Consider the following 26964-nt stretch of genomic DNA (forward strand, 5'->3'; position numbering starts at 1 on the left):
GATTTCTGGAATCTGCCTCCGCTCACCAAAACGTTAGCCATCTCAGCCCCTTGGAACCCCCCGGGTGGCACAGGGCTGGATGGGGCTTCGGTATAGTACCAGGCGTTGAACACTCATTCGCAAGTTCGCACGTTACCTTGACGGGAACTTGTTGTCGCGCCCGGGACTCGGTGAGCAGCTATTTGTGGGCTTGCAACTGTTCGTTCAACCTTCTAAAGCCCTAGTTTTCCCCCTCTCCCTCTTTTCTCTTGTGCACGCAAGGTGCTCGCTGAATTGCTTGTAAAGTTTCCCCTCTTTTCGCGAGACGTCGGGACTTGTCCGTTGCTCGTTCTTTCGAACTAATCAACTTTCTCTTTTACAGGTCCTTCGGGACCTGCGAGAGGTTGCAAGTGGGCTGATCTTTGCAGAGCAATATCGCAAGGGCAAAGCGCGACTTAGGCAACGCAAGCTAAGTTCACGGCTTGGCCACAAGGGTGCCTCACGCCTTAGGCAATTCCAGCTAAGGCCGTGACAACATGTCAAGGCTTTTCAACTTGGAAGTACCAACGCTCCATATTCATTTCTGTATCAAATGCTCCAACACCACTGCATAAGACACATACACAATACACATTGGCATGGCCTCTCAGTAGCCCAAATATTTTTATTTTTTATTTTTTTGCAATTGGGCAAAGTTTCAAAACCAAATCAACACCTTCTGACACCAAACTTTCAGAACAACCATTTAATTTCTTAACCATTTAACTCTCTCATTACATAAGCCCTAAAGCTCCAAACCCCCCTATTGTCCTATATGCATAACCATACATAATCCACTAAAACATCAAACAAAATATGGTGTTATTGGAGCTGTCAAGCATTAACAAGTGTTATAACTTCATTATCAAATAAAGCAAGAAGGATTACATAAAATGTGTATCTCTACACTCAAGACTAGTATGTCTTTGATCCTATGGTACTTGAGCTCATTGTTAAATATTATCATCATTCTCCTCTATGTCTTTTCTTTTTTAATTTCTTATCAACCACTCCATTCCCAATCCCCTTTAGCCCTTTGTAGGTTGTCCTACATTTAGATGGTACTTTGAAAGTTTCAAATGAAAGCAACAGGCACCAAGAAAAGTTTAGCAAACTGCAACATATAGGTCCGTTACACGATGCTTGTGATGACATTCTCTTCTTGTCTTGATCTAGGAATGATGTTGTGGACCAACATTAACCAATCATCAGGCCTCTCCTCCAGCCAGAAAATGGTTACAACATATGGTACATAAACTAACTACATCTAAAATAACAGGATTTCGAATGTGATACCAGTTGGTTAGTATTCGTGTCACAAGTTTTAAAATGGCAAGTCAACTATGCAATATAGGTTACATATTCCAAGATGCCAAATATAGTCAAAATAATAAGATCTAGAAGATTCCTATGCGTCCACTCATCCAAAAGTCCATTTTTCAGCTAGGTCGGTCAACAAAAGATTGATAAGACATGTGAAATATATATGAAGCTTCAGCATAAATCAGACAATCAAGCAAAGTACGATGTAGCAGAATAGACTAAATGTTAACGGAAAAAAGACCAAAGAGATATACTAAATTAGCAAAAAAAAATCTATCATACCACTGAAACCTTATTTTTAAGGCAAAGAATCAAATAAGGCCAGATTATGTTCATTGCTGGAAGCACTCTGTTCTCGTCAGCTTCGTCATCTGCAGCCTCCATCCCATCTTTCAGATCATTTAGTGATAGCAACTGAACTGCTTCCCAGATTGCTGCTTTGGTTTGTTTCTCGTGCTTATAAGCTTCCTCCACTTTTGCAAGAGATACAGAAACATCCTACAAAAAAAATGCCTTACTCTGAAGTACAAACAACTGAAATCTAAGGAGAATAACAAGAAAGATTTTGTTTTACTATTTTCCAATAAGATATTTACCACTCAAGCCCCTAACAAAAGTATACATCTAATTATTTTATTTAGTTGAACAAAGAAAACATATTATGCAATGGTTCAAAACCAACACACAATTGTCAAACATAACCAATAATAATATGGAGAAGAGGGTTCATGTTTCCTACCATACCAACTGATTTTGGCACAGAAACCAAGACTTCGAATAACATTTGCTTTGTTGCAACAGTCTAACCAGTAACACCTTTTTAGGGCAGCAATTTACAGGAAGAATCTGCTAAACTGATAGTCCTAAATGACTTGCTTAAAAGTAATGAGACAACGGACTGAGACCTTGGGAATAAATGTGAAATTTTGTTCTCTGAAAAATACAACATTATTCCAGAAAGAGAAAAGGAGTGTTGAGAAAAAGACAAACCAACAAGAAGTTGCAGTCTATTTACTTTGATCATACTACTTAAAATTATGATGCAGGTTGTTGATCTGTTTTGCAACACTGTATTTTCCAGATTGCCATCATACATGACGAGATAAACAAGTTAAAAATCGAATCTCAAAGTTTTATTCGGCTTTATAAATAGAGAACACCTAAGCAAAAATAGAATTCATATGATATATTACACTTCAAATCCATTCAAAAAAGGCTTAAATCAACAAAAATTAAGAACCAAGTTTTCATGTCTCTTACCTTTTTTGGGAAAAAAAACATTTAGTTAAATGATGTGAAAAGATCAAGACGTCTTACCCCAACTTACTAAGTGAACACGACCGAAAAGCAACAGAACTACCAGGAACTAATCCAAAAAAGTCAACATTATCCCTACCCCCACATACCAAAAACCAAGCAGCATGGCCCATGCTTGGATTGTACCCATGATCCAAATTATCCTACACCAAGGAAATTATGACAAACTGAAATCATACTCAGAACAGTTCATTTTCCCAATTAAACCATATAACAACATTCAGAACATGTTCTGACTTTTCATGGTTGCTACCCCAATAAAAGTGGCACTTCTAGAAACTGAAAGCCACAATGAAACACATGATTTAGGGAAATAATACAGTAACACCTCCAAATGGTCAACATCTTAAAACCCTTGACAAGCATATAGTTATATAAAGAACAAAGAGACGGTAAATGCAAGCCTTTCACTTAGCAAAACAATGGCGTCCCTGTTACAATAATCCAGAACAAGTCACAGAATAAACAACTATCATAGCAGAGCCAAATGAACTTTCTTCAAAAATAAACATCTAAAATAACAGATCCAAATGAAAATAAAGCTTTAAAAAACCTTCATTTGGACCTACATAATAAAAAATCTGCATGGCAATGTACCTGTTCCTATTGCTTAAATAATTTCTAGTTTGTAATCATTGGATTTTACGGAAACATAGACTTCAAAATTTGTCCAACTTTATAACCTTGCAAATGACAAGCAAACTACATTATGTAGCCAGTAATCATTCTATCCATCATTAATAGCTTGTCATTTGAAAGAAGATCCATTTGCGAAATACACTCCATGAAAAGCAACAAGCGTATGAATGTTAGTAAAAAATTTTGAATTCACAGACTAAGCACAAGGCACTTGTACCAAAAAATTATCTAATGAATAAGGTATCTGATAGGTACATAAAGGTAAGCCATCTACCCAAGTATCCTTACGTCAAAAAATTTCAGAAATCCAAGTTGCGGTATATGAATAAGTAATCAATTAATTTTCCACTAAAATTACATAGCCCCATTAGTATGAAAATACTGCTATCAAACAAAGAAATGCTAAACAAACGAAAAGGGTCATCAACATGAAAAGGTATCCTACTTGTGAAGCAACATGTGCTGTCCTTTGTTCTTTACTTATTTTCAATCCAGATTTTTTTTTCTTTTAAGTCACTTGTAAGGTTTCACTTTAAACACAGGTAACTAAGAGGTTTCCTCACATCACAATAAATACTGAAATGGCTGAGCTTAACTTGTGTTTTCCCTTTATATAGTAGAAACTTAAATTGAGAAAGACTAAATTTAATTCTCTCTGACTGAAAGAAAGAACTGCAAAATTGACCCTTCCCAGACCTGCATTAATGGGTGCCTGTGCATTGAGCTGCCTTCTGACAATTAAACACCAAACAGTATTCGCAACAGCAGAATGAGAATTTGAAAGAGATTCATTTGGCCAAAACTGTTTTATCAAGAAACATATCAAGCAAGTACCTCAATAATGTCCAGAGACACCAGACAAGCTGATTCTTTCTGTGAAGAAACAAGTGGTGATGCAGCTTTTAAGCATGATCCAACAAGAGATCCAACAATTCTTCTGTATCTTTTCATCTCATTAAACTTAAACAATAATTCCTCCCAATATTCCAAGTGAAGACTAACATCATCAAAATTGACAGATCCAATTTCTGGTTGTCAAATTAGAACAAAAAGGCAATGGGAAATTATTCCAAATAGCACTTGCATTGAACAAAGAGAACCTTGAAAGACTACATAAAATATTCAAACACTAGATTAAAAAAATCATAATAACAATACCAATTGAAACAAAGAAATGAGAAAAAAATAGCACCGGAAGTCTGCTAAACCACAGAAGATAACTATTTAATCTGTCTCCACTTTCACATCTTCAAAGAGAACTAATTCTTTGTTTTTAGAAATGTGTTCTTTCACTGGGAGAGTGTATAAAATTTTATGATCAAAGTGCTTAGTTTGTTAGTAAAATATGGCAATCACATGTGAAAGCAACTAAACTTCTACACTCTTAGTCATATTTCATCATGATATCCGATATACTAAATAGTGCAATTTGATATATGAGATATCTGTCTAAGCGAAGATCACAGTAATGTAGGAATTTTTAGTACAATTTTACAAATAAAAGCAATATACAGTAAAATCATTGCCGAAACTCAAAGAAATATCGAACTTTGTTCTGTTAGATACAACTTAGGAGTAACTAAATGCAAAAAACAACTCTTTCAATTCTTTATTTTATGAATTTCTTAAATTAATACTCACAAAATTCAATGAAACATAATTTGGCAGATTTCATGGTCATGTGCCAATCATTCAACAGTACTAATGAAAGCTGAAACAGAAGACCAGAATCCTTATAGTACAAATCAGAATTACCTAAAGCCTGGGATTCGGTACACATGGAGAAGGAGCTTCTAGCCACATGATTCTCATTAATCCATTTTTGCATCATAAGAATCTTGGAGCTGATGTGTGCACTAAATATTTCTGCCTGATCTGGCAAAGAAGATGCTTCAGTTTGTGATGCCTTTGCAATTTCACCCACAGCCTAGACACAAGAATATTAACAAGCAGCAAGCTCAAAATACAAATAAGAAAATCTGATTGTAACATCTTCAAACTTTAGGATTAAGATGAAATAATAGAACAAGATAAAACAAGAAAGAAGAATATAATAATAGAACAAGATAAAACAAAAAAGATTTTTTTTTCTCCAAGCAAAAGAGATTTATATTCATTATATTAAACATAAAACAAAAAGGAAACATAACTCTGATACAAGAAGAGTTAACCACAATTCTAAATACTTTGGAATGCCAACCATAATTCTTCTTGATATAACAAGGGATAGAATGATATACATTATACAGGTCCAATAAATTTTAGTGCCATACTGGTCAAATAATAAAAGAAAAATCTTTTTTTTTGTACTTGTCAAAGCTGATCAAATGAAAAAATTGGACAAAAACAAAAAGGGGGAAGAGGAAAAAAAGGAGGTGCCTCTGCCAGCTCCTTTTTTCCAATTCTCATTGCCACAATGGGAAAAGGATGATTCAAGGTCTTCCTTTGTCCTTTATCTTTTTCTTCTTTTTTTCACCACCTTAGAGGAGGTCAGTCGCAGGGAGCAAAAACTCATGGAAGTCTTGGGCTATTTTCTGGCTGAAGCCAGTTCAGACAATTAAACAGTCCAGCCTGTGGTCAGTCTAGGACCAAAGCAGCCTAGTGTAGTAATGTAGATCCTAATTTAGACTAAATTAGCAACAACCTGGAAGGTTTGTTTTGTACTGGATCAGTAGGGGAAAATCCAAAATCAGTCCTTACTCAACCGGCATATATTGTCCATATTGAGTAGCATGCCACAAAATTTTTAACCTTGATATGGACATATATAAAAAAGACCTAGAAATTGCATAAGGTCAGCTGAGTCAGGATATTAGTCAGCACATAGGACAATATTGAGGCATAGGGGAAGACCAACAAAGAATTGCTTAGACATTAAAGCAACATAGTAACATCCTTTGAGTAATGGTTGCCATCACAAGGCATAAGGACATGCAAACACAATGGCATGACATGGCCAGGCAATGATTGTTAGCACACATGATATGTTAATTTAATCCAAAGCAGGGGTTTAACTAGGTGCCCGGGCACTCGCCTAGGCACTCGGGGGAGGCGAGGCGAGGTGAGGCTTGAGCACCTTACACTATGATCAGGCGACGCACTTAAGTGAAGTGCCGCTTGGGAGCTCGCTTGAGTCTCATAGGATTTTACCCGAGGATAATATTCAATATATTAGAGATGATGATGAAGAAGATTATTTAGAAAGTGTTAATTCTAGTGGGAAAAGAGTATAAGACAAAAAAAGGAAAAGAAGTCATGATTATTAATAAGGGTAAAAAGGGACCAACGGACTTGTATATGTATCAAGGATCACAACAGAAATAAGGTCAACAAAGAGCAAAATTAAGACAAACAAATATAAGTAATGCCTGTGATAAGAAAATAAAGGGAAGAATGACTCAACACATTGCTCGCTTCTTCCATCAAGCTGGCCTTCCCCTTGGTGCTTATCGTTTGGACTATTTTAAAGAGATGATTGAAGTTCTTGAAAGATATAATGGGGGATTAAAACCTACAAGTTATTATGAATTACGAGTTCCATTACTAAAAAAATAGTTGGATTATACAAATGACTTGTTATGGGTAAAGCTCTATTATGCCAGATCCTCGGACCGACAGAGCACATACGAGTATAATTAATTTTATTATCAATTGTTCTTTAGGAACCATATTTGTGAAGTCAATAGATGCATCATCTTTTATGAAATATGAAAAAATGATATGAGTTACTTGACAAGTTTATGAAAGAAATTAGTGAACAAAATATTATTTAAGTTATAATCGACAATGGAAGCAACTATGTGTTAGTTGATACGATTTATCTTTTTATTTTTTTAATCTTTTAATTATTTTATGTCTCTAATTTGAGTGGTAGGCAGTAATGTTGGCGTGGTGAGCGATTACACTACAGCGCTGTGAACTATTCTTGCTTATATTTTTCTACCAAAAACACATAAAACCAAGGCAAAACATACTGCTAAGCATTTATACAAGCATGCAAAAGCGACAAACGATTTGTTGAGCGAAGATGTTGTAGGTGCGCGACGACCGTTCGTGATAGGTTGGAACTCCATATTGTGCCTCCTCCGCTCGTGGAGTATAGCCAACTTCTCACTCGTCTTGTTCGCTGTCGCGCTCCTCCTGAGTAGCTCCAACAGCATGAGAGCGAGTTTGCATTTGCAACCCACCTACGGATGCTTAGGGCAATGGTCTGACTTGCCCTATTTTGCTTGATTCACCATGATGCTTCGCCATGGTGAGATTATGAAACTTCGCTGTTTGCTCGAATTACAAACCCGCTCTGATACCACAATGTCATGAACTTAGCTGAAATTATTTAAGTCGTTCCGCACCGTTATGGCAAAGTCACAGACTTAGCTGGAGTTGCTTAAGATGTGAAGCACCCTTAGGCGATCCTATCTAAGTTATGAAACACCCTTGTGTTATGCATCCGCAAAAGATCAACCTATTTGCAACCTCGCTCAGGTCCCATAGGACCTGTAAAAAGAGCAAGTTAATTAGTTAAAAAGTGAGTGATGGACAAGTCCCGATGTCTCACGAAGAGGTCAGCTTTACAAGCAATTCATCAAACACTTAGTATATAAGAGAGAAAAGAGAGGAAGGAGAAAACAAGGACTTTAGAAGACAAAACAAACAATCGCAAGTCCACAAACGACTACTTACCAGGTGTCGGGCGTAATGGCAAGTTCCTGTCAAGTTAACGTGTGAACTTGTATAAACTGATCAACACCCAACACTACCTCGAAGCCCCATCCACCCTTGTACCACCCAGGGGGTTCCAAGGGTTTGAGCTGGATGACGTTTCACGTCGCACTATGTTATGCAGAAAATAGGTTGTGACACGCGAAAACGAAGCCATTTTGGGGCAGTTTTGCCCGACGTGGTGAGCGGTTGCACTACAGCACTGCGAAGATGTTACGGGACATGTTACGATGAAAGGTTCGTTGAGCGAAGATGTTACGGAACCGCGATGACTGTTCATGATAGCACACAAAAGCGATGAATGGTTCGTTGAGCGAAGATGTTACGGGACCGCGATGACTGTTCATGATAGCACAGCAACCCCCATGCTGATGGGGGCTGTTGTACAATATCTCCCCTTTTCATGCTTCCCCACGGCAACCCCCTTCTAGTAAACAATACGTCCCCCTCCCCTTTCTTCTATCTTGCCTCCTCTTTATCATTGTTACTAGATTCTTTACTCTCCCAGTAGTGCAACCTCCCTCACCAAATGCCTCCTTTATGTCGGTGATCTCCTCCTTTCCTTACAATCTTCCCCAATCTCAATAACCATCCCCCTTCTCTTTCACGCTAGTCTCCCCTCAGTCTTAGCCTATCTCACGCTTGACTGCTTGCCCTCAACTAATCGCCCTCCACTTTCCTCCCCCTTTCATCTTATTACCACTCCCGATAGCATGCAGTCTCTCCGCCCCCACCACACACCTAACAATCTATTCTCGGTCCCCATCATTTGTGATAGCAACCCTCCCCGACATAGCCTCCTCTTTGTGGTAGCATGTTCCCTTTTGACTTTGTTGCCTTTGGACTTAGCCGAACTCCATTGCTCTTTTCCGCCATTGCTTCTCACCTCTCCATCACCTTTGCAACCCACCGGTATCCCTCACCAAAATTCATTGTACCACGATGTACCGCCCGATATGGGCGGTACGTACCAATCCGATAAGGGATTGGTATGGGCAATACATATTAGTTTGTCGGTATGTCCCACCGTACCATGTGTCAGTATGTTGGTATGTATCGTACTGACGACTGATCGGTACACCAATAAAGCGAATCATGTCCCTCGCTCTTGATTTTTTTCTTGTCATTAATTCTTACTAACAGTAGTTGAGTCTTAGTCATAATAGTTATAAAGTTATAACATTGCTTTCACGCAAATTTAAAATTTCTTAATGGTATGACCGTAATATTCTTTTTCTCCTAACAATTATGGGATTCCCTCTACCTTCTAATTCCTCAAAGATCCTTATTTTTGACCCCCTCATGGAGTATGAGGTTTACTAAAATGATAAAAGCACACTCACATAAGCATCAGATTTGTACAGCTAGCTGAGATGTAAAAGGCCCCATGCTTGCATCAAGTGGTATGAAGCATCTATTCCACCTTGCATCAAGTGGTGTCATTGTCAACAGTCTTACAATCAAGTGGTATTAGAGCAACCAATCAGCTTTGGTTCACTGGATATTATATATATATATATACACATATATATATAAGTGTGTGTGTGTGTGTGTGTCTTTGTGCGCATATACTATACACTATACACAGAGAGAGGAATAAGACTTCTAAGCATGTTTACAAAATTGCCCGTATGAATGTATGTTGGACTTTTGATCTATTATGATGTGAATAATATCCTTGATAGATTGCAAATAGGTTTATGGTATTTTGTGGATGATCTATTATGTTGGACTTTTGCCAAGGATGCATATTTTTATCATGTGTTCATTTATCATATCTGTTTTTCATTTGATATCATTAACATGGAACACTTTAGTGTAAAAGCATGAGCTGTCCACAGCATACTGGCGTGTTATCTGAATATGTTTGTACCCAAGGTTTGTAATTTTGTACCGTATCGGAGTTTCAAGCTCAGTTTGGTACGGTACGGTATAAGTATACCGAGCGATACATTTCGGTATACCGCTTGGTATATATTAAAAAAAAAAACGATAGCTCTACCCGCGTGAGGAGCCGCATGAAAAAAAAAGGGTCACTCGATTTCCCCGCGCAAATAAAAACGAAAAAGGCAAGGCGATGTCGCTCGGTTTCCCCGCGCAAAAAAAAAAGAAAGGCATCGCCTCGCTCGATTTCTTTTGTTGGGGAGAAGAAATCGCTTCTCCCCGCGACGTCGTAGAGGCTCTGTCACCATGTTGGATCTCCAAGTTTTCTTCTTTCTTCTCCCTCTTCTTTCTTCTCCATCACCGACCTCTTTTTCTCCCTTTCTTTCTTCTCTGTCACCGATCGATGCTACTGCCCGATAACGGACGGTCCGTGTATCGGCCTGCTGTTGGACCGATAGTACCGCCCGGTACGGGCGGTATTATTTGAAATTAAAATATTTATTTGTACCTATATACACCTAAAATCTTTACACCTCCCAAAATGTTGACATCAGCTTTATGCAGATTGAAATTTTTTTTGTAAAGCAGGATATAATCATATATGTTTATGTCAAAGATACATATACATATCAAATGAATTCCATCATCAGATAAGAACAAGGATATGTGACAGCAAGATGCTGTAGAAACTAGTCTAAAATAAATCAGGGCACAATTCATGTAACATGGTCACTCATTAGTGAAACCTAGAACTTAATTCAATGTCCATGTGTAGAAGAGCTGAAATTCAAAAAGATAAAAAAATGAAGACTGGAAAAGAAATGTTTTTACCTTTAGAAAAGGAATAGTTAAATTTGGGTGTTGATGCCTACCAAGGACCTCTAACTCTGAGGATACAGCTCGCATCTGTGGCAATTGACCAAACCAATTTAGAGGAAAAAAAGAGTATTGGCAGTAAATGATAAATAAATTGATTTTTCAAATTACCCATCTTATATATAATTTTAAGAAGTAGAGACACCATTATAAAACCCCAGCAGTAAATCAAAGGAAAGAATGAAACAAAATAAATCAGCAGATATCAAGCAAATAAATCCATCCATGCAGTAGAAAACAGATGAGAACAAATTGCTAAACACGCATGAGAAAAGTTCAAACATATACACCAAATTTTAGAATGTGCAATCTCCAGATTGCATCTGATAGAAAGTTACTGCACTATTAATCTCTTTAAACCAAGATTCTTGTATCCACATTTTGCTGTAAAATCCTTGATTACCACACAAGTACAACAATCCACAAGTACAAAAACAAGCCATAATATTCCAACTATTTGGGGTTGGCTTGATATTTTCCGAAGCAATTGTAGTCTAACCATGCTGATTTAAGGTATTGTATCAATGGTATTGTCTTAATCAATAAGTTCACCACATGGTCAACCACATCTGAGAATACAGTAATGCTGCTGTATTTACACTTGAAGTTTGTAACATCAAGGAATCAACAACAAATACTTGAGATTCCCAAAGTTCCAAGTATACACCAGTGTAAAGTATATGATATATATTATCCTTACTGCTAAAAACATTTTAGAATTAACCACAATTATGTTTGGAAAAATAACCCTAATGCTTATGTTAGGATGTGGGAGAAAATAAATATGCTACTTATCGATGTGTCTTTTTTGTCCTTATGGCTTCTTTGTAAAATAAGATGACAGCATGGTATACAGATGTCATAATACAAGGAGTTGGAGAAGTGACAAGAAAGTTAAAGAAGAATCACATCTTGGGAACAGAGGATCATGTCTTCCATATAGTTGATAAAAATATATATAAGATGAAATGTAAAAGTATAAAGATGATAGAACAATGTTTAATAGAATGAGCTATAATATAACAATTTATGGTATTGTCTTAGATCACTTTGTCAAACATAAAGAATTTCCTTTAGAAACCAACGGATGTCTTTAAAAAAACTCTATAATGAATAAATAGATTTAACAAACAAATATACTTCAAAACAAGAGTTTGGGGAAGAATTGAGAAAGTCCACAATACATTATGTTTTCAAATCCCATACTAAACAGAATTCCATCACGACTTTGATGAAATTGAAACAAAAAAGGTGATGGTGTGATACCAACTTCTTCGAGAAGAAGTTTCTCACAGCGGAATCATAAACTTCATAGAAACAAATAAATTAATGGCATATAGTTCATGGATTAATTGATCAAAAGAGCTAGCACCAAACTCTAATAAGATTGTCCATTCCACTAATAGAGTTAATTGAAAGGATAACCACAAAACTTCCCCAGCTTGGACGACATCAACTTTGAAGGAATATCATTATTTTTTGCAAAGCTAAAAGGGATAGAGCATGAAGTCTAGCTGATACTACAGTAGCAAATTTCATGACAGGAAAGGAGCTAAAATAGAATTGTCCATTCGTCATCATAATGCTCCTAATATCATAACTAATGGGTAAGAGAAGAAGATAAGGAAAATAGTGTACTAATAAATATTAAGAGATGAAAACTTCTGCTAGAACCCTACAAACTTAAATTCTGATGGTTTTATAATTTTCCAAAAAAAGGACATCTAATGAAGGTATTCTTATCATTAATTAACTCAAATTGCATTCTAATAACACTCCAATAAATAACATAAATAATTCAAAAATACAAATATTATTATATAAAAAACCTTAAACCTAGACATGAGAGGATTTCAGATTCAGATTTAAGATTGTCAAAATAAGACTAATATGAACTCATCCTGCATCATCCACCTTACCCATTGCTTAAATTGAGTGCTCTATTACTAATGGAAGGATCTCAGCCTAAATCATGCACATACACATTTGCCACACCAAGGGTAATAATATAACCTTTTGAAGACCATAATATATGAACTACCAAGACTATTTCCTACCAAACTGGAATCAGCAACAAAACCCAACTCAAACTCAAGAAGTCCACCTCTGTAAAAGCCACTGACCTAATATTAAAAAGCAAGGCACCTAAAATTTATGTAAAACATCTATCATAATGGTTGCAGCTATGCTCTTATGAACCAAAAAATTTTCTGGCAATTCCTCTCAGGAAGGAAGAATCAGAGCTAAGGTGGCAAATGACAAGTTTTAGTACAAGGAGAAATTGATTACACAGTAGAAACAAATCGATAAACAACAGGATACATTTGAAACCTGAGGGATGCAATGGATCTGAGGGCAATGTCCTGAGTTTTAGTACAAGAAAAGGTAATTATGTGATACACACAAACCAATAAGGAAATATTTATAAAAAAATTAGAAGTCTATTAATGCTTCAAATATATTGTTGAAGTGGTTTGAATCACAAAAACATTAACAACCTTAAATGGTTCAAGCTTGAGCCATGGAATAATGAGCCATGTCATCTACCTTCAGCAATGCAAAAGGTCATGCCATCTCATTTTGTGAGAGACAGGAACAAAATGAAAAAAAAAATGTTTTAACTTTTTTTTCTACTGTAATAATCCTAAGTCAGCTCCAAAATGCAAATAGGCCAGAAGATTGATTTAAACTTTTCCACTGGCAGCAACCTCACAAACTGGACCCCGGTGCATGATCTTTGCTTCAGGTGCCAAAGAGCAACATGATATCTCCAAAAAAAAAAGAAACAGTAGCAAAAAATACTAATAGTCTATTTAACATGCATACCGGCTCCTCCAACAATGGCAGAATATCTCGAGCAGTACCGACATAGGACAGTATAGCAGCAAGTACATCAGGAACATGGGGATTGATATCCAAATGCCGCAACTGGTAACATAAAGTGTCAATAATATAGTCTGCATTTGCCACAACCAAGTGCCCTACCTGTTCCAAATAATGTAGCATCAGTACATAAAACAAAGAGCTGGTGCTTTTACAGTTTCTCTTTTTTTTGCACTCACGGTGGCATGGCCGGACAAAACAGAAAGAACACGTAGGACAGCATCTGATGCGATTCTTATCTCACTGTTAGAGCAAATCAAGTTCCTTAGTAATAAATAAAGAGAAGAGTGCAAAAATCCACTGCTTATAAAATCTTTTCCAAGAACTATGCTGAAAATGCCTATTCCATCTAAGATCACCTGAACAAATGAACCATAAAAAATAATCAATATCAAGGTTAGGAGAACATTCAAGAAACTGAGTCAAGAAGTTAATTGGTGAAAATACATTTCCTGTTGCAGCATTATGGTGTCTAGGAAGAAATGTAATGGAAGATCTAATTCTATTTCATGTTCCAGCAGAGGTGCATTCTGATCCAATGGAATGTCCCACACTTCAGGTGACAAATATTCATGCAAAATACTGCCAATGGAAAGAATTGTAGCATCCCTATTATCCTTTCCCTCTCTCGTATTCCAAGCTGATCCTTGGCATTTGAAAGTTGTAGACTTGTCATCATCATATGCAAGTTTCTTTTCTTGCAAGGTTTCTTCCCTAGACTTTTTAAAGAATGTTGAATATGTATTAACTGACTGTTCTGATAATCCGTATATTATCTCATTTAACACGCAAACTGCAGAACTTGTCTTGCGCAATAACTGGCCAGAACCATGATGAAAATACCAAGTTTTCCACCGTTCTTTGCCATATTCTTTCATACGAAGCTCTGATATCAACTGGCGAAACTGATCTAGCAAATTATCAACAAGAACTGATAAAAACATATTGCTCTTTTGTCCTAAGGATAAGACAAAAAAATAATAATTAAAAACAAAACTTCTATCAGGAAGAAAAAGTTCTTAACTTAATACAACAAATCATCATAAAACTAATGAACAAAGACTGAAAACCTAACTATTACCTGATATTATGGACAGCCCGACAAGTCTAAGTACTCCAGCAAGAGTTAGGTATAGTTTCTGACTGCCAGCAATACCAAACCAAGGAGGCATGTGAGGAAACTCCAAAACACTACTTACATATTCTGAAGGACTTTGCAAATCCTCATCTTGCAAAATAGAAATTTTGGAAACAACAGGAAAAGTGGCATCCTTGGTAAGATTTCTTGGAGAACTCAAGATATTGCCAGTTTTCAGCTCAGCAATGGAAAGCAAGTATCCAGTTGAAAGCGGTTTTGACAAAATTAGGTTATTCATGGAACCAGCAAACCGTGAATTATGACTGAAGCATAATCCAAAACACTCCAAAAAACATGATGCATTGACCTGCCAATACCAACAAGTTCAAATCCCAGAAACCAATTTGCAATCCTATAAAAAGTATAAATGTGGCAAATAAAGTAACATATATGATCAGGGAAGAATAAAGTAGAAATCAGCTACTCTCTGTAAGATAAGAAAAGAAACCAACAAGTAGCTAAAATAAGTTCATTATATGACAGAAACCCATAAATCACAGAAAATAAGGCTTTGAAAAGTGAGTCAAATCAGATTAAATCATTTGGAAGAAATAAAAAATTAACTAAAAACATGTTCACTAAATGACAAAAGCTAGTAAATCACAAAATTAAGGCTTTAAAAAAATACATAAATTGGATAAATCCAATTTGGAAATGTAAAATATCGTCAATTTATGGTTGATATAAATAACTAATTATAACTATAACGCTTGAAACTTATCAGGGTCAAAGTTTTTGTTGATATGTGATTAGCAAGAATTAGTAGTGTTGGGATCAAAATATATTAGTGAAATGAATATGCATCACAAAATTGCCATGGTTACTTCTAATAAACTGAAAACTCAAGCAGAAACAACATACTATCACTTCTACTCATAGCCTGTATCAACTGACAAAAAAGTAATACACCAACAAGTTTACATTCTGAACATTAGTACTGCCCATGCAAACTTTGACACGGAACATCATAAAATTGCACTCAATGCTTCATGCACCATCGTGCTGAAAAGTATATATGCATGCAATCTAGTACCGTGTCACCACTTTATTGAAAAGTATAATACCAATTTTAAGCTTCATGCACCATCATACTGAAAGGTTTAGATACATGCAATCATGCACCATTCATGATGGATCATACCAATTTAACAAATATGCACTGCTACAATCTAATAGTGTACCACCACCATAGTAAACCATCATTTAACATGCTGTTTTAACCCCTTATAGCAAATAACCAAATGGCTCTTAACAGAGCTTAAAGTCTGGATAGTGAGTACCAAGGTACGCAATACCGAATGATACCGCCTGGTAAGGGTGGTACATACCGGTCCGACAGCATATCGGTACGCGGATCGCCCGCTACCGGGTGGAACAAATAATAATAATAAAATAAAATAATATATATATATATATTTATTTATATATAAATATTTTAGAAAAAGGCGACACGATGTTGCCTTTGGTGCCTATTTCGGATTATATATATATATATATATATATATATATATATATATATATACACATATATATATATATTTAAATAAACGAGGCGACGTCGCCGAGGCGATACTACATCGCCTTTTAAATAAAAAAAAAAAATATAATCTTATATATATATATTAATTTTTATATATATACCGCCTGCGAGAAGAGAGAGGCGACGTCGCCGAGGCAATGCGACGTATATATATAATCTTATATATATATATATATATATACCGCCTACGATAAGAGAAAGGCGACGTCGCTTCAGCGACGTTGCTGAGTTATATATATATATATATCTATATATATATATATATATATATATATATCGAGCGGTATACCGCTCGATATACCGTTCCGTACCGTACCGAGCGAACGTTGAAACGCTGGTACGGTACGATATTGGGAACCTTGGTGAGTACTATGTTCTTTATGCTCTCTCTATCGCAACCAACCAAATGTCACTTCACAGACTTCATGCTCCTGCTATTGTGACATGACATTTGTCTAACTGCAAAGGGCTGAAGAGCTCAGTCACCTAGCACCAAACCATCAGCAGAGGGTGGCAGGATTGTTGAATTGGAATTGCATCAATGGATGTTCTATCTTAACAATGTGTGCACGGTTAAATTAGACAGTAGATCAGTGGATCAGTTCCTTGCAAGTGTGTATGAGACGCTTTTTGGATTGGTTAGTTTCACATGACAGCAGGAGCTATGACAATTCGCAATGTGGTACATAATTGTGTCTACATCTGATAGGCCTGATGTAAGTGCATGACAATAAACCCTATCGTGCAACCAGAAACTACAAAATAGATATTAGCATATTCCATTTTTTCTTTTAAACCATAATCATTTAAGCTTCTTTCTGTAGATCATGGTCATAAGCATCAACTCAAATTTCAGGTTTCCTAATGCGACTGCAAAATCTGTACTTCAAGGTTCAAGTGTGGAAAATTTAGATTCATATTCACTCTCTTAACAAAATCATGAGATTCATCAGTACACCACAAGACTAGCGTTCCTTACCATAGAGGATACAGAATATGATCATTATTAATAACCACGCACTAAATGAGCATGGTAACCATAAGACAGAATGAGTCACAAACTATGTCAGCCAGCATCCTTGATGTTGCCAATTGGTTGCAAAAGATTTTGAACAGGATATGTGAAGCAAAACCATAACCCTTGAATTTTATTTCTTTCCTCTACAGAGAAATTATCATTTATAGTTGTTACCTTAGCACAAACTAAATTGCATTTTACTTTTCTTGTTCCACTAAGTTAGCTTCATAGATAGTGTACTTGTTTGAGTATACTAATAAGGAGGGCTGTTGCTGTTGCTTCCCTTTTGCCAATAAACTATACTCTTGGCTGCAGTCCCGTTTTAATTTTCTTTTGACCATTTTTTGTTATTTAGATCTATTTTCTTTAATCATCTTATTCATGTTCTAGCTCAGGGTTTGTCATGTCAACCTATACTGTCCAGTATAAGTGGTATGTACCAGTCTGATAGGATGCCGATACGTGGACCGCCCTTTGTCGAGCGATACCATCACATGACCTCGTATATGGCGATATGGGATTTGTACCGGGCGATAACGATCAAAATCGGACCATTACCAACCTGTACAAGTCGATAACAGTCGGATTTCAACCATTATCGATCAAGGGCTGAGATTGCCCTATTTCGAACGATCAAATTGACCGTTTAAAAAGAGGCAAAATATAGGGAAGGCAATTGCAAAGTGGTTCAATTTCTACAGGATTCTAACAAGTACAACCTAAGGTCTATATTATCAGAGCATAGTCTCTTCTACTAAAAAATCTGGCATGGGAATCTAGCATCCAACACCAAAAGAGATCCACAGTGTGTATTTAGATAAGGAGGTGGCAGAACTTAATGATTGGATCAAATCCTTCAAGAGGCAGTGGGACGAATATGGGGTAACATTGATGTACGACAGTTGGACAAGGCCAACAAGAATAAGTATCATTAATTTTCTTGTTTATTGCAATAGACGAGTGGTTTTTCATAAGTCAATTAATACTTTCGACAAGTATCATCCTAGTAGAGGAGATCGGACCATAGTACATTGTCTAGATAATCACCGATAATGGAGCCAATTTCAAGAAGATCGATTTATAATTGATGGAAAAAAGAAAAACATTGTTTTGGACTTCATATGCAGCTCATTGCATGGATTTAATGTTGAAGGATATTGGCGAGCTACCATTAGTCAACAAGTGTAGCTCGAGCACAGTCGATCACAAAGTATACATATATATCATCATTGGGTCCACTCTTTAATACAAAAGTATATAAATGGTGAGATACTCAGACCTGTAGTCACTCGGTTTACTATAAATTTCATTGCTTTAAAGTCAATACAACCAAAGAGACAAGGCCTCAAGGCAATGGTCACCTAACATAAATGGTCCGATTCCAGGTATTCGAGATCGGGCTATGGAAAAAAGATAGAAAAGACTAATTCTTTGTTTCAGATTTTGGGATATCGTGAATGAAATCATAAAAGGTGTGGAACCACTTTACGTTGTTCTTTGTAAGATAGATATGGACACGCATCTACAAATGTTTTATCTTAGACATATGTTGATTACAGTAAGAGAGAAGGTCAAGAAAGCATTCGAAGATGATTTTAAGGCCAACCAATACTTACAGATCATTGTTCACAGAACTGAAGTTCATATGGACCAAGATATATCCATAATGCAGTTAAATTCATATTAAATGTAATTTAATTCATTATTTTTAATATTTAAAAAATTTTTACTAACAAAATTATGTCTTGCATCATATAATCTAAATCCAACCATTCAATTTCGATGTAGTCTTAAAACACGATCAGATTTATTATCGACACTAAAAAATATTATATATTGACTCTTATCAAACACTATCGATGCTATGATAGAGGGCCAATTATTCCAAAAAACAATTGGCTCAATCTTCAACGATGTAGTTATATCATGTCGTTATAATATAGATCCTGGTGAGGAAAAGTTACACACATATTGATTATAAATTATATTTGATATTAATTATTTATTATATTAATAAAGTCTTATTTGCATCTTTTTGCAATCAAGTGGTCGCTACATTTTAGAGGGGATGTATCAAATTTAAGGAAGATTGTCATCCGTGCCTTTTCGTAGACGACAACATCTAATGGTTACGAACGTAATTGGTCAACGTTCGTATTGATTCACACGAAGGATCTCAACAAACTATCGTATAGGCGGTTAGAGAAACTAGTATATGTCTACTATAACATACAACTAAGGTTGCGATGTGCCGAGCTGGACAAGGAGCCAAAGGAAACAAAGATTAATCCCATCAACCTCCAATTCTACAACAAAGATTAAGAGTCGATGCTAGAGTGGGTCGAAGCGACGAAGAACCAAGAGGATCTTCTACTTGATAAGATGGGAGATCCTCAACGTCCTTCGTATTTTATTATCGAGGCAATAGGAAAAGAGGAAGCACATCCAACCCAAAGAAAGATCCCCCTCAGTCAGAACGTGGCAGAAGGAGTCGGACAACATCGAGTCAGACTACTCTAGGAACTAAAAACACCCAATCGTCGTAGTTGTCCGCCTAACGTACAAAGGCAAAGGCAAAGGGTAAGGCAGTAGCATCAGTTGCACCGTTGAAAAGAATCGAGTCGGGCGACAAGACACCTTTGCAATCGTATTTAACAAACCTGCTTGGTCTAGAGACATAGTAGAGACATGGACAGTAGTGCCTCGACCGATGATGGTGGCGACACCGAGGAGTCGATGGTCCCGTCTATACAATTTGATGGTGGTGCATAGATCGAGGAGCAGTATTTTACACATACCACCCAAGATTGAGATTATGGAGCTCGACAAGGTATTGGTTAAGTTTATGCACGGAAAGAAAAGGGTAAGACAATGGATAATTTTGAACATATGCAATAAAGCCTACAGGATGTAAACACGAAGTGAAGCTCATCGTATTCACAACCGTCGTACTATGGAGAATCTTACGTCCAACAATAGTATGATGATAGTTGGTCATTTTCTCCAAGCAACAGTGCGTAGATCGACCTTACGATATGAAGCAGTAGATCAGTAGCGAAAGTAGAAGTTATGACATTCTGTATGCTCCAAACCAATACATGCCACATTCGTCCTTGCCACAGGAGCCGCCTCGGACATGTGGTTCACGACAATCAAATTACGACCATCACCACATTGATGCACCAATGGCATCCAATGTATCAATACACTGTCGTGGGATCAATTTCAGGATTGGATCCTGCAAACATATCATAATGATATCCAGATACATAGGATCTAGAACCCCGATCCATTGCCCGTGAACTCTCGTCGTTCTTTTTGGTGGTAGAACTAGATATATCCATCGATTAATTACTTAATTGATTTGAATCTTAAAGTTTGAGTTATTTAAAAAATAATTTAATAATTCAAATCATTTCTTTATAGATAGTTCAATATTAATGGAAGGATTATCCGCAGCATACCACAAAGCTACTCCTCAAAGCTCGAAAAAGAATATTTTTGCTATTCTTTTCTAATTTACATTATTTTTGCTAAAATTATACTAAATTTATATTTATTTCCAACTTAAAAACACTAATCTAACTTTTTTTCTATTTTTAAGGTATTTTTAGAACTATTTTCGATTATTTTGGGCATATCGTCGGTATGTCTCGGTACGTACCGTACCAACGTATGGTCGGGACACTAGTACGGACTGAAATTGTAAACCTTGTTCTAGCCAAAAACTATATTAAAAGATAAGCTCCAAACCATTTGTAGAAATGGGTTGAATTACCTTCGTAAGGCTGAAACAAGTATATTTGCCCTCTCTTTAAAGTTCATTATTAACCATGAAAAGGAAATAAAAACATAAAAAAAAAAGGGAATAGATACAAATAACACACTGTTTAGTAGTTAAATAGCACTGTATGTCATGTAAATAAAAGAAAATTTTATCACAAGAATAAATACATGCAAAGGATTTTGAAGTCAAAAACACAAATAAGAAGGTCCCAATACACTACAGAAAATAAATAATACATTCTCTGGAAACAAAAAATTGTGAACATCTGTACTTACAGGAGACTGAAGGTAATTAACTAAAAGGTCTGGACCTGCATAATAGACTAGAGAAAGTAGTTTCTGAGCATGTGACAAAGCAATTGTCTTATCACTTCCAAGAACCACACGTGGAAGCGCTTTGATGAGGCTGCCAACAAGTTGAAAAAGTAAGATTCACTGCAGCAGCACAAAAATTATCTATTTTCTTAACTAACTAATAAGAGAACAAACCTGGTAAATATATCAGCAATTTCATTTTTGGTTATAAATTTCTCACCCAAAACAAATAAAGATTCGAGGGATTCCTGTGCTACCATGGACACAACATCTGCATCGTCACAAACCAGCACGCACAAACACTCCTGCAATTATTATATACAAGAAAAGGAATTAGCAATAAAATTCAACCCAAACTACCATGTCAACAGGAGACAAACCTGCACATACTATTATTCTAATGCTCCTGTCAACTAAACTATCACTTAAATGAAATTATGAACCATAAAAGTTAACATGATTGCACATAAGTTTAATGGCAGTGCTAATATAATGCAGGAGTAGCATAACAAAGACAAAGATCTAAGAGAAGTATAGAACAAAATCATAAAAAAAATTGTTAAAATTGAACCACCGAATTTTACTCATTATCACTATTAACAACAATATAATTCATGACATTGTACAGTTTAAGCATTCATAAAATAGCCACAAAAGAAAGGACAGCAGTTAGATTTTCAAAATAATCAAACTAAGCAATTAATAATATATATATAAGAATTAAAAGTCAATACTGAACCAAGTCATAATAAGAAAAGTTTTAGTTAAGAGAAACCATTATGCCTCTGCTCCATAATGATAGATCACACACAACAACTGAACCTAAGACAGTATACTCACCAAAAGCATTAATTTGCTTCTTTTCAAGGTGCATCTGCAATTCAACAGAAGCCCCTGTATGCCATCTACAAGTGCTTTTCTGACCTTTTCTGCAGGATGAATACAAAGCTGAAAATGACAATGAACCACTTTATTGTCACAGATGAGAGGATTAATAATGGATCCCATTACCCACGAAACCTCGAAGAAAACAACAAAATAAACAAATAATAGGGAGGATGATAATACATACATGTGGAAATGCAGCAGACATTAATTTATCAACATTAGAAGAAGTTTCATCAATCCACTCCTTGGAACGATGTACGAATAAAGTTCTTTCGCCATTGCTATGATCAACTATCTTTCGTTTATGATCATCGTTGATAGCTTGATTAAACGAATCTCCAATCATATTTGCTGACTGAACATGACCATTTAAAGGTAAACTACGAAGAGCCTCTAGAACAGATTGGGTAGAGTTATTTTCCATGGGTTCAAGTGATCCAATATCATTTACAGGCATGTCAAGGGAGTGCAGATTTGCCTTATCGTCTAAAACAATAATCAAGAACTCAGTCAAACCACAAATAGCCTGCTCGATGGCCACAGAGCTTCCAGCAGCACCACTAATCATATTTTTTGATACATATAAGGCCTTTGCAAAACGGCTTACAACGCCCGGTAGAAAGAAGGCAAGTGCATCAGCAGTACCAACCTAAGATATCAATCAACATAAACAACACAAACAACATCAAGGATTACAGGTCCACAGCGAGAATATGTAGAACAGTTATGATGTTGGAGACAATTAAGTACAGGTTTGCCAAAAAGAGCAAGGCCAGATCAATCATGAACCTAACTTGCTTTCACCATATTAAAATAACCTCATAGACGAGAAACATAAACATATGAAATAAAGAAAAGTGAACTAGTGCACACAGTTCACCATGGTATGCAGTACCGAATGGTACCACCCGGTATGGGCGGTACGTACCGGTCCGATAGCATACTGGTACACGGACTGTCCGGTACCGCTACAGCGCTACAGAATTACACCACAGTAGTGCTACAGTAATAAAGAAAATCTATAAAATTGTTCGGTACACCAGGGTGTACTGCTCGGTATGCCCTGGTGTACCGCTCGGTACACCGGTACCATACCATACCGAGCCAACCTCGAAACACCGGTACGGTATGGTATTGCATACCTTGCAGCTCACGCCAGTGTTAGGTCTAGAGAGTACCAATGTATGACTAAAAAATTCAACATAACAATAAGAAATATCATGCTTAAAAATTTAAAGAATGACCACAGAGAGAAAAAATATGATTGCATACAATATATTTTATATATTTAACTAATACCAACAGATTATTCGAAAATATCTAGAAACGAGTCAATTCAAACACTAGCATGAAATCACATATCAATTTCAAGTTCTTGTAACTGAAAAAATAATCACCAAATAGCTTTTTGACATTTTGGCCCAATGAAAAGAACTAGCTACTTTTGTGCAGTGGCTACAGCATGCATAGATGGGTAAACCCCGATATGCAATAAATAAGAGTTGAGTCTGCTGAATTAGGTAATTGGTTCCAAAACGATTACTATTGCACAAAATATGATTAAAAAGATACATCATACGCAAGAAAAAAAATGGTATTCCACTCAGTAACACATAAATTCAACTAGTACAATTATTACTACGAATTAAAAAAAGGTGTAGATGAAAAAATAAACTACTTGACAGCACCTCTCAAGTAAAATCTTTCAAATTCCTGACATAAAGTGGTCAAGACTCAAAAATCCCCCCTAATGAGGAACTATGACATGATTCCAACAACACTAACCAACGGAATAAGTACAGATATTGAAGAGATGTGTATGATCAATTAAGCTACTGCATTACAGCCTCTTAGAACTCATTGAATGTCCACTAAAATCAGGGTAATTCAGATAAATTTTGTAAAAAAAGATAGACTCATGTTGGCTCTTTTCAGTTGCTTCAAATATAGAAATATATACTCTTCAAAACTCAAATAACTGAAAGTCAGACCTTACTTCAAGCGATTTAGACTCATGTTGGCTCTTTCCGCTTTATTCCTACCAACGTTGACAAACAAGAGCTATCCTCCAATAAGAGTAGGTCTCACATGCTAAGAAGGCCCAAATTGACCAGACCTGCCCTCTTATGCCTAATAAATGATTAATCATTCAATGACTAACACATTCCTTTTTTTTTCTTTTATTAACATGTTCCTCTGTTTTGCTAACATGCTCTTCAAGGGCTTGCTTCTTGTTGCAATCTCATCTAAGTAGGTTACAACAACTTGCTATGGAAGAAACATAAAATAAAAAATAATCCAAAGAAGCTCTTAATAAAATTTGAGGGAGGGAGGGGAGCACAAGACCACCTAATTTTAGCTAATCATGGCATTGACGGAAGGTGTAAGAGAAGTTGAGATATCTTCTAGTTATATGGTAAATAGTCAATGACTCCACTAAACATATCATCATAGTTCTATCCATTTACATCAAGACTCCTGTTTAAGCAGGCTGATAAGCTACCTCCTAGGCAACAGAACAAGCATCTGTCCTCCAAAAGTAACACATACGAGGTAAATTGAAGAGCTTATAGCCAAACCCAGTCGAGGTGAGTACCTGGGCAAGTGCCCACATGGGTGCCCAAGATATCTTTTGAAGCAATGTCTGACAAACTTTGTATAGTTTTAACAATGCAATACATGCCTCTACATGTATCCAACTCAAAAGTGTCAAATATAAAACAGTTCATATGTCAAACAAAACCATCGTAACTTATGTTTCATATTCCACAAAGTCTACACTCTACAGCAACACCTAGGTCTTCTCAAACCTGAGCATTGAGAGCTTGTGAAAACTTCATAATTAAGTATACAACATGTGACAAAGAATTTATATACGTGAACATATATCACATGAATATCACTTGTAGGATATTATAGGAGATCAATATTCATGATACCTTGGCAACAAGGACTCGAAGGGTAAGAAATGCCTCTTTCCGGAGATTTGCACTTCCACGGTGTCCTCTCAGTGCCTCAACTTCAGCAGCCTTTAAGAGAACAAGAGAAATTATTTTGGACATTTATTTACATCAAAATAACTAAAACAAACAGCTCCGGAGAGTGACACAGATAAGTAACTGAAATTAGATTACCAAAACAATGCAACAATAAAATAAAATGAATAAAAACAAAGCATGAATGACTTACTTGGAGAAGAAGTGATAGCCAATGCCCTACTGCAGCTGAAGCATTTTGAGATTGGAGAAATGCTAGCAAACATTCTAGTGATTCTACACAATTTCTCGAGAGAGTATTATGATGCACAAAAGCACCATCAATAGATTTGGATGTAGGCATGATAACCCTTTGCTTGCATGAACAGGAACTAGCAGAGCAAGGTTGTAAATTGAGAAGCATCGCCCTAAAGCATCTTATTATTCCTTCACGAAATTCTTCTGATGCCTCAGAATGTGAAAGCATAGCTCCAGTGGTAATTTTCTTTAGCACCACAACCATCTGAAACATTACATTTTTATGTTGTTTCAATTCAAATTTTAATGGAACTAACAACACTAACATCAAGTTGCAAAGCTGAAAAAGATTAGTGTGTATAGTTTTGGTGGTCACAACCATTTGGTTCATTCCAATTAAAAAAGATGAAAGCTACATAATGGTTCAATGCAAATTAAGTATAAGAAAAGAATTTTCAAAAGAAATGCATGCCTAATTGCTAGATTACAAATTTATAGGGGCATAAATTGCAGGAAAACAAAAAAATAAAACAAAAGGACTCTATGCATGCAACTAAGAACAAAAGATGAAAATATAGAAAGATTGTTTCATGGTCTAAACAGCAATCCCCCGTTATGTCTACGCGTCATATTTAACCTCGTGATATTTCCAATCAATTTACAGATTGTGGCCGGTCCTATCATCAAGATAAACTAAAAGGTAAAAAACCAACAATCATCGAGAAGCACAGACCTGATTCACAGACCCCAGATGGCATTTCATTAAAAGTTCTTCAAGGCACATTAGCATCCCTTCTGCCACAGAATCACTGATCGCCTGCCCACCTAATGGGGAACCGGCATTCCCAAAACCCCCATCCGAGTCAGCCTTCTTCTCTTCTCTACACTGCACCGCCGCATCCAGCAAAAGGAGAAAAGGGAACAAGGTATAACTGGGCAAACAATAGAAAACAACCCGATCAAATAAGCCATCATGATGAACATTATAACTCCGACCCAAGTTCTTGGACGCAAAAGTCAAAACACTGGAGACAAGGTCTCTCTGAGTCAAATGGGTGACAAGCTGTCGGGGATGTGAGGAGAGAGCGTACTCGAGAGAGGGCTGCAAGGCGGCGGCGGGGACGCTTCGGATGAAGTCGGCCATCTCGGCAAGGAAGGAGGCATCGTTCTTAGGGTTGCGAACGAGGTCGAGGAGGCCGAGGCAGTAGGGCTTCAGGCGAGAGAAGACGACAAATAGGCTTTCCTCGGAGGGGGTTTCTTCGCCCCAACACTCCATGGCGGTCGCCTTCTTGCCCAAGGGGGGTTTTCTGTAGATGGGCTCGCGAGCGTTCAGAGAATTCTAATTAAAGAGAAAGTATTCTGTAGATGGGCTCTCACCCAGTTA

The 26964-nt window shown here is 36.5% G+C and overlaps 1 protein-coding gene across 1 annotated transcript in view; it reads right to left on the bottom strand.

Moving 5' to 3' along the window:
• The window catches only part of LOC135594065 (uncharacterized), a 28248-nt gene extending 1351 nt beyond the window's left edge, over window positions 1–26897 (bottom strand). Inside the window, exons 1-16 of the mRNA XM_065084488.1 lie at window positions 26672–26897; window positions 26314–26512; window positions 25537–25845; window positions 25287–25376; window positions 22532–22996; window positions 22300–22407; window positions 21634–21764; window positions 21421–21550; window positions 14744–15107; window positions 14114–14620; window positions 13842–14020; window positions 13606–13764; window positions 10735–10809; window positions 5053–5224; window positions 4132–4325; window positions 1624–1839 (exon numbers count right to left, since the gene is read on the bottom strand). Of these exons, the coding sequence (XP_064940560.1) occupies window positions 1624–1839; window positions 4132–4325; window positions 5053–5224; window positions 10735–10809; window positions 13606–13764; window positions 13842–14020; window positions 14114–14620; window positions 14744–15107; window positions 21421–21550; window positions 21634–21764; window positions 22300–22407; window positions 22532–22996; window positions 25287–25376; window positions 25537–25845; window positions 26314–26512; window positions 26672–26856 (3483 nt within the window). The 5' untranslated portion in view covers window positions 26857–26897. The remainder of the gene's footprint in view (window positions 1–1623; window positions 1840–4131; window positions 4326–5052; window positions 5225–10734; window positions 10810–13605; window positions 13765–13841; window positions 14021–14113; window positions 14621–14743; window positions 15108–21420; window positions 21551–21633; window positions 21765–22299; window positions 22408–22531; window positions 22997–25286; window positions 25377–25536; window positions 25846–26313; window positions 26513–26671) is intronic.
• Window positions 26898–26964: the final 67 nt, after the last annotated feature.

The sequence above is a fragment of the Musa acuminata genome, chromosome BXJ1-9 (assembly GCF_036884655.1).
Source record: "Musa acuminata AAA Group cultivar baxijiao chromosome BXJ1-9, Cavendish_Baxijiao_AAA, whole genome shotgun sequence".
Classification (NCBI taxonomy): domain Eukaryota; kingdom Viridiplantae; phylum Streptophyta; class Magnoliopsida; order Zingiberales; family Musaceae; genus Musa; species Musa acuminata.